The following is a 9,662-nucleotide window of genomic DNA, read 5'->3' on the forward strand; positions in this document are numbered from 1 at the left end:
TTTCCAGTTGTTCCCATGCTGAAGAAAATGTTTTATAATGTATAACAACATCAGTTTTCACCCTTCTAACTTGTATTATCATTAAGTCATTCTCTTACATGACTTAAAGTACAGCCAGGCTTTTAATTTTTTTCAATGTGAGGTGTGCCCACATCATTTTTTTCTAATTATTATAAAGCAGCCTATTGCAGCTGCTGAAGAGGCCCTGAGAGTAGGTTAGGGAATACCCTCCATGCTCCTTTGGAAATAGATTGGGCTCTGTCAGTTAGATGGAAGTCAGTCAGTCAGTCCATCCAATTTACAGATGTAGATCACAGGTGTGAGGATCAAGGATGGAAAACCACAGCCTGAAGTTACAGGCAAGGGAAAGGCAACATGGAAAATCTATTTCCAAACCCACAGTGAGACCCAAGTAGTAACAAAGTGAATGTTTACTTACCAGAGGAACTGTGACCTTTGATATGTGTTATCCATGGACCTCACCTCTCTTCTTAAGGTTCCTGCTTCCCTAGAACCTTCACATTCTCAGTGCTACTGCTCATGTTGAAGAACAGCCTCTCAGTACATAGTTTAGTGTCCCACAGCATTGGCACATTTTGTTCCAGTGGGTTCAATAGGTGTGGGTGTTTTTGTACTCTGAGAGATGAACACAACCTTTTCTGTGAAACTTGAACATGTTTGAGCAGACTAGGACATAGACTGAGAGTATCTCTGTCTCCATAAAGACACAACTAATTTAAGGGCTGACTACACCACAGCTTTCAAGTTCCTTTATCATCACAGAAAATGCTGCTTTACTGTTAGCAGCTGTCAAGATGCTAAAAATTCAAGGATATGCACAGACCTTGTTAATATTATACCAAAACCCTCAGAATGACTGAACCTCACAACAAAGACTGTTGTCACCTTATTGTAAATCCTCCATACCTGCTCAGTGATTGCTCACATGCAGCTCCTCACAGCACAGCCAACAAACTCCAGCTCTCTCCTCACCCAGCTACCCCGCTCTTTTGTAGCACTCTTCTTCTTATTGGACACAGCTGTGGCCTATTAAGGGCAGGCCTGTTCCTAATTTTTGGTGATTAGTGCAGCTGCAACTCCTCAGGTGTGAGATTACCTTCTGCACTATCTTTATTTGCTTACACTCTATCCCTCCACAAAAGATTGCCTGTCAAAGACATGAAAATTGTGGTTCTGGGCAAGAGTAATGCTCAGATGGACACTAATGAAACCCTCACCATGTCAAAAGAGCAGCAAAGAACCTTTTATGCCTTCAAGGACACATAAAGTCCCCCCTGGGGACAGGGGGCAAAGTCACTCAATTTTGAGTTTTTCCATTGGAATTACCCTTGCTTCAAACAATGTTGTGAACTTCAACTAAGCCCCTTTGGTGAATACATCTGGTGTTTTCAAACAATAAATAGGGTATAGCCTAGGATTTTATTTATTTTAGAGAGTGATAGGCAGAAGACATGACTTGGGAGTCACCTATGAGAAACACCAGTTCCAAAATACCTGAATCCTGTGGTCTTCTGAAAAATATTGGAATAAACATGTGCTATTCATCAGCTTTGGTTTCCTCCAGATCACAGTAAGGATTACAAAAAAGCATTTAGCAATCCCAGGGTCCAGGAAATAAAAAAGCTGCTGAAGTGTAAACAAGGATATGGACTGCACTGGAGCACTTGTTTTCTTGCTCCATAGAAAACTCTCTACTGACTCCTACCAAAACACAACCACGAAAACAGGCTCTGCATGTCACTGGCTCATTCACTGGCAGCTGGAAAACAGAGGAGAAGCATCTGTGTTCCTCCTGGGAATGCAATCCACTGCTGCACAGCATCATTCTGCAGGATGCCTTTGGTCTCCACTTGGGATCCTGTGCACCAGGGCAGCAGCCAGTTGAGAGATGCCAGACCTTCTGACTCCCTTGCAAACTACACAATGCTCATGGCTTTGTGATAAAGGGTCTGCACAAGACAGTAACTAAAGTGAGAAAGGAGCCCTTGGCTTTTGAATTAATATTAATAAAAAAGGTAATATTAATATCACCTTAAAATATTAATTTAAAAGGGAACAAAAGACAGGTACTTCTATCAAAAGGGAAATAAACCTACCAACTACTATTTTACTAACCACCCAGAGTGTTTCAATGTAAAAAGGCAATCTTATGCCCAACTTGTACCTTGGTTCCACACGGGCAGTAGGAAGGTGTGTAACTATTTTCACCTTTTTCAGATGTTGTGTTACTCTTTCAGTTGTCAATTTCACTGATATAATAAAGCTAGAATCATCTCTAAGATGATAGAATACATAAATGCACACAAACCTACCATCAAAAATTCTAATACTCTGGATACTTAAAAAGAACCAGTGCACTGCTTTTAAAAAGTATGAGCAGTCATTGTGGGTAATTCTGACCAGTAATAATTATTTCTATCATTAAAAACTATCAGTTCTGATAAATGAGAACTTACATGACCTTTGAGCTAGCTCAGGTGCCAGTGGCAGTCTGGATACAGCTAACTTCTCCTGCTTCTGGGACATACCATGGCAGAAGTATGCTCAGCACCAATAAACATGCATGTACTCTAACTGCTGGGAGAAAACAAAAACAGTGTTAAGTTTGTGTTCTAGACTTAAGTGAGTTAAATAGAGAAAGGCAGGCTTTAGCAACAAGTATTGCTTCTGTTTGAAGCAGGTAAATATGAAACAGCTACTGGGATAGTCATCTATAAAGCTGATTCGATGATCAGCGCTTCAGAGAAAGGGCTTAGAAGTTGCAATGGACAGAAGCAAACACAAGTCTCTGCACTGATATGGTAAGTTATGTGCTTTACAGCTGTTCAGCAGATTTTGTACCGAGCAAACAACTAAATATAAGGTTTCCCAAACCTTGGGAAACTCCACTTTAATGGAGGTGACCCCACTGCAGGTGCTTTTGGGTTTTGTGGGTTTGGGTTTTTCTTCTTTCAGCACACTATGTTGTGTTCTTTGTTGTCTAACATCTGTCAACTTCTCATTAAACTTTTGATTAAATATGTTTTACCTTGTCAGTGATGTGTTGGATAACTCTATCTCTGCTCCAAACAAAAGACAGGACAGCTCATGTAGAGATAACATCCCTGAAGCAGCATTTTATTTTATTCACTTAATTCCAAAACATTTAATTTAGAAGTCTGGCTTCCCAGTCATCCATCTTAACATGGGCAAATATTGACATAGAGTTGTCAGAATACACAGACAACCAAACAGCCAAAGAGTTTACAAAAAATAAATTCATGATTCTTCAAAACAACTGCAAAAGGTTACAAGTATCAAAACTCTTAGGTAGATGCACTGCATTTAAAGAAACTGTGCACATAAGTTAGAGGCAAAAAAACCAAATTGCTACTGAAACCTCACATTTCAAACAGTTTATTGTAAACTGATGAACAGAGTTGTCATTTCACATCAGCTTAACTGTTTTCTTTGACTGAAAAAAATTTGGGGTGGCTAATTTACTTTGCATGCACAAAATGTACTGCTTAACAGAACTGTCAGCTCATTTCAAACAGAGAACTTTAACTGGAATCTAGTTATCCTCAATCACTTTCCATTAATCTTTTCCGTATTTTCCAATCAACAGGCAAATTAAAAATGCCTCCCTCTGCACTGCTCAAGTGCAACTAAGACAAATAGGGCCAATAAACCAATCAATCCATCAATGCCCATGAAGACTCATCTGAAACTGCTTCTTGATAAAGTGGACAGCAGATCTGAACAGCTGTACAATACAGATATGCTTAGCACTAGATATTTAGTGTGACTGTGGCAAGGAAATATTGGTGATGATGGGGATGGCCAAGTGGATGAAAGAGAGATCAGAGGAAAGCTTATTAATTATTGCCCTCTCCTGCTTCTTCATCCTGCTGATCACTCGTCCACAGAGTGAGGTTATCTCGAAGTAACTGCATGATGAGAGTGGAGTCCTTGTAGGAATCCTCATTTAGTGTGTCCAGCTCTGCTATGGCATCATCAAAGGCTTGTTTGGCTAAAAGGCAGGCCTGCTCAGGGGCATTCTGGATTTCATAGTAGAACACTGAGAAATTGAGTGCCAGCCCAAGCCTGATGGGGTGAGTGGGCTGCATGTGCTCTTTGCTGATTTCAAAAGCCTCTTTATAGGCAGCTTCTGAGGCTTCCACCACACTGTTCTTCTTCTCTCCAGCAGCAACTTCTGCCAAATAGCGGTAGTAATCCCCCTTCATTTTCAGGTAAAAGACCTTGCTCTCATACTGGAAGTCATTGCAGTTCTTGATCAAGTATTTATCTAGGAGAGCCAAAACATCATTGCAGACTGTCTCGAGCTCCTTTTCTATCTTCTCCCTATAGGCTTTAACCTTCTCTAGCTTCTTCTCATTCCCATCTGCCATGGTCTTCTGCTCTATGCTGCTGATGACACGCCAGGAGGACCGTCTGGCTCCCACTACATTCTTGTAGGCTACAGACAGCAGGTTTCTATCCTCGTTTGAGAGGGGCTCATTCAGCTCAGTTACCTGAAAATACAGACAAAGAGCAAATTTAAAGGGTTTGCCCTAGAGAAGAGCGTGCAAACCTCCTTTAATACTTTCATCACAAAGTGCAAGATTCAAAACTTCTTCTAGAACCCAAAATTCCTTCTAGACAGGACTAACTTTATAACATTGAAAGTTTAAAACTGTTCAGCAGTCAGGACTTATAAGAGAGAAATCCTAATAGTTTTGAAGTAATTGAAGGGGTATTTAGAAGCCATTGCAAAGAATATTCACTGAATAAAAGTGAGGCAAGCTTGTGTAATGGAGAAGCAATCACAGAGTAAGGCTCAAGTTTTTTAGGAAGTCTGCTCTAATTATACAGACTACACACTTAGTGATGAATTTAAATGAACCTAGAACCAGTTTTTTGAATCTGGAGCACAGCAGTGACACTGGAAGCTGGTGCAATTCTCGCATTTCTGTCTCCTGCTGCCTGTGTCCATTCACCAGCAGAGATGGAAGTGCTGCAGTCACTAAGCTCTGCACAGCACAAATGGCATCAGTGTTCCATGGTCTCTTTCAGACATGCAGTGAGTGATTACAGTGTCATACAAAAGTTACCCTGATTTCTGCTAACTGGCTGCAGACAAATTCCCAGGACAGCAAATCAGGAACTAAGCCATTATCAACTTGGAACTGCTGCTTCAAAAAGCTGAGATTGAAGGATAATACTTCTCATATTGTATATTTAGGCCTATTTCAATTGATGTTTTAATTCAGGCTATCACATCCAAGGTCACTTGAAATTGTTCTACTTTTAAAAATTTATACACATGAAATTAAACTCAAAGGAATTCGGATGAAAAATGTAACTCCTCTACCTTAGCCATATTGCTTTAAAATTAGTCACTAGAATTCTAAGGATATGTACTTTGGTGTGAAAATAAACCTGTCCTTGCTCAGACACTGTTAAAATCATTAACTATTTCTTTTAAAAATGTGCACATTTACACTGCTTGACAGGCACCAGAGTGTTCACAGCCAATACTTACACACTACAAACAATCAAGTCACAAATATTTACACTATTCTGAGACTGCTGGTGTAGGCAGTGAACCTTCTACAAATGTGCTTATTTCCAGATCCAAAAAAATACATTAATTATAACTCTTACACTAAGAGAGAACTTACTTTCAAATTTGGGTTTTGGTCTTAAAATATATTAAGTCAATTAGTTTTATCTCCAAAATTACTTTTCCACAGTTCAGGAACCTGAACTCCCAAAAGACACTGCTCTGCTTGTCCTAACAGAATTAGAGGCAACCTACAGAGGATGAAATGCACAGGAATAAACTCTAATGACATCTTCAGAATCTTCATCATACCTCCCCCAAGCAATATTTTCCTCAACCATCTCCACCACAACCTACCTGGATCGTCTCTAGTTAAGATATTTACAGTTCTTTCACTGCTTAGTGACCAAAATGGGAGCATATAAAGGGAATCCTCACTATAACCCTGGAATTCCTAACTCCACAAGCTAATGAGTGTGCAGTACTCCATCAGCTCAGAAATTAATTCTGTGTGTGATCCCACACAGGCCATACACCAAGGTGAGCTTCTTCCCAAGGAAAACACCCCAAAGTGAAAGTTCCACAACGGAGAGCAGATCCATGACCTGACCCTGTGATTACAGTGGTTCTGTCAGCCAGAGCCAATTCTGAACCAGGTGCTGCAAAAATCCCTGTGCCTGAGCCAGTATAGTCAGGTTAAATTAAAAAAACTTGCCTGATACAAAGTTATGCAGTCCATCATTGTGGAACAAATAGAAACCAACTAATGAATTTTAACCAGATCAATTTCTTGTATCATGTGGGTTCAGAGCTTTATACCAAGAACTGGAAGTTCCATAGCTACAGGTACCCCAGAGAAGGCCATGGGGAAGCCATCTCCCAGCAGGGGAGGGGACTGCTGCCATTAAAGACAACTCATTCCCCTCTCCTACACAAACTTCATCAACCCCAAACCAGACACTCAGGGAGAGGTAACAAAAATATAGTATATCCCACACTTTTAAAGTCCATTTATATATACAGATAAAGCCTACATAACAAACTAGAACCTCAAGCCATTCGTTTCAAAAAATTAATTCAATATTTAAATATATTTCACTGTGTTTCTCACATGACTAATCTTAAAATTCTGTATCTCACATCACACACGTTACCAGTTTTAAAAAGCAAATTATCTTTTACCACTACGTAGCTATATTGGAAAAGCAACATAAATCAATAGAGGTCCTAAGCACCACATATTAGGATTAATAGTGTCCAAAAACCAAAGGGCTTACACAGCTACAATTTTTCATGGTTTCTGGAATTATCTAAACCAAAGGGTACTCAATGCTGAAATCTCAGGATGCTGAAGCGTTTGTTGCATCCACTGAGAACCTTTCACCACACTGACCCCCAAAGCATCTTTCTCCAGTGTGCTGAGAAACAATTCTGTACCTACCGTGTAAGGTTTATTTGAAACAGCTGGAATCCTGGAGCAGCAGTTAATGCAGTGGGAATACCATGCCCCATGGAAGAATGCCATTCACATATGATTGTATTTGCTATTAAAATGACTTTAATAGTTACAAATTAGTGGGTTTAGTAAACTAAAACCAATTATTTGTAACAGCAACTATTTCATTTTCCTCTCCTGTTCACACATTACAATTGAAAATACTGGAATTCTTCCATGAAGAAATGTTTACAACAACAAAAATTTGTATTGAGCAGTAAATCCCTTATTTAAGCTACAACTGCTACTTGGTCTAGCTTTTTTCTTTATAGAAGGAATTGATGGGAATAAAAAATGAATGTTTCTCCAGCTTTATGCTGACAGATGAAGTGGCAGCCTTGCCACTTTTTTCTCCACCAGCAGAGTCAAAAATCAGGAAAATACACTTTCACCAAAACAATCATTTGTTACTTTATGTTTCTGAAGTAACTACCATGCTGTTGGCTACATTCTGTATTGAAAAGTGCAGTAATAACTAAAACTGAAATTAATTGTTCAGATTTCAGTTTACACTGAAAGCACACTACTTTCATATAGCACCTTTAAAAAGTATCAGATGTGTTACATTCAGAGATTTTAAAAAAATTAAACGTTTCAAATATAAATATATATATATAAGCAGATATAAATATAATATAAATATAAAGATATCTTGGAGAATAGATTTCTGAGTTAGAATACTGATTTCCTTCCTTTTGGAGGAAGTCTAAATTCTCTGGATTGCAAGATTACTTCAATATGAAGCTATATGGATTAAAAGCTCTCTGAATTATTTCTCAGTCATTTGCAATCACTGAAACAGAAGTATGAGCTGTGAGGAGAGCCAGCCCTCAGAACATTCCACAGATTATGCTCAGACCTACAAAATCAACCTCAACACTGAAGAGCATTCTGGAAATTGCTGAGTTGGAGTGAACAACTGGGAAAGCTAAATAACCAACAGATGCTCCATCACAGACATGCAACAGTGTATGAACAGCTCTAAATAAGGGAACTGATGCTTTTAAATTCAGATTGCTGTTGGTATTTTAAAAAGTATCTACAAGTTTCAAGACTCCACTTACAAAGTGTTCTCAAGCTCCCAATTACAGAAGCTCATGATCACACAAATTATTTGTGAGCAGAAATGGCATTACAGATGAGAATACCTCAGCTCCAGATGAATCAAAATTTGTGCAGCAATTAGAACAGTTTGCAGACAAGTGGACATGCATACTAGCTGTAAGTACTTTATTTACACACTTCCTAAAGCAAAGCAACTGTGCTCTCATGGTTTCACATGTGCCCAGAGACCATACATACACTGCAGGTCTGCAGTTCTTGGAGAAATATAAAACTATCTACTAGCAACAGCTAGAAATTGTCTTCTTGAGCAGTACATTTTAGTGGGGTCTCTCTTTCACCTTTTAAAATTACCAACTGAAAGAAGAGTTGTTACTATTACACTGTTTGTATCAAGAACTCTAGAGATAGAATTATAAATAAACCTTATTTTAATGTTTTGTGGCTCTGGTATTGAGATACTCAGAAGTATCACTGTTTTAGAACTGGACTGGTTGTAACATTTATTACAACATAATAGCAAAAGTGAACAAAAGCAGCAAAATTAATGTCTTTTTATTGCCCTCATTTAACGGAGGTGACATCTTACAACAAAAATGTGGACTCCATTTGAAGCTGCTCTTTTTCAAACTAAAATCATCTTGTGCCTTCAAACAGCAGAACTCTCAAGAGAAACAGTTCCTCTTGGGGCCTTTGGTGTTCAGAGGACAGATCAGCAAGAACAAACCAATTGTAATCTGATATGGAAAGACACTGCTAAGCATCCAGTGGCATTAACATTACCCATAACATTCGGATCGTGTGAATGCTTTGTTTTCAAAGAAGGGACTAGACATAACAGGTTTGAACATTCTACAATTTTATTATGAATCAGTACAGTCAGATCAGTACAAATAATTTTCATTGCTTGGTTCTGAAAGGAGCAGAGTTGCAAATGTAACATTTTTTAAACACATTTCAGTATTCAACAGGGTATGGAATGCACTGAGAAACTGTTACCCTACAAAGAAGAGGCAAAAAGGCAACGTTAAAGCTCGGGAAACGCTCCTGGAACAGGGGATAGCTTTCACACCGGGAGGCAGCTACTCTTTGAGTCACCGATGGTAGTGAGTGAGGCAATAGAAACGTCTAGAAGAGGAAGGGGGTCCCCTCGCTGTGTCCCCAGACAGCCCCCGCCGCAGTGCCCATCCCACGGGACCAGCGCCCCCAGACGTTGGCGGACGCCCAGAAGGGGAGATGCACCCAAGGTGAACCCCAGCACCCCGTCGGGGTGGGAGGGAGGGAGGTGGGCGAGGACGGGCCCCATGTGTAGCGGAGAAGGAATGCACAGCGTTCCCGCCGCCAGGAAAGGCGGGCGCCATTCAAATGGCTGCACTGCGAGCCCGATTGGCGCGGTGGGGAGACGGAGAGGAGGGCATGGGGACAGCCCCACCCCCGGGGCAGGGACAGCCGGGGAGCGGGAGGGCTGCGAGACAGGGAACGGAGGGAATGAGGGGGGAAAGAAAATACATTTTGAAAGGGGGTGCCAGGTCCGGTTTG

The 9,662-nt window shown here is 40.1% G+C and overlaps 1 protein-coding gene across 1 annotated transcript; it reads right to left on the bottom strand.

The window, feature by feature from the left end:
- Window positions 1–3,111: 3,111 nt before the first annotated feature.
- Window positions 3,112–4,592, bottom strand: YWHAH (tyrosine 3-monooxygenase/tryptophan 5-monooxygenase activation protein eta). The gene has a single exon (XM_005428438.2). It carries the CDS (start codon window positions 4,410–4,412, stop codon window positions 3,879–3,881), a length of 534 nt encoding a protein of 177 aa, XP_005428495.1. The 5' UTR covers window positions 4,413–4,592; the 3' UTR covers window positions 3,112–3,878.
- Between the last annotated feature and the right edge of the window lie 5,070 nt (window positions 4,593–9,662).

The sequence above is a fragment of the Geospiza fortis genome, unplaced genomic scaffold (assembly GCF_000277835.1).
Source record: "Geospiza fortis unplaced genomic scaffold, GeoFor_1.0 scaffold31, whole genome shotgun sequence".
NCBI classification, from domain to species: domain Eukaryota; kingdom Metazoa; phylum Chordata; class Aves; order Passeriformes; family Thraupidae; genus Geospiza; species Geospiza fortis.

Bases quoted from the DNA above. Each gene is read 5' to 3' on its own strand.
- YWHAH (XM_005428438.2), bottom strand. From the start codon at position 4,412: ATGGCAGATGGGAATGAGAAGAAGCTAGAGAAGGTTAAAGCCTATAGG.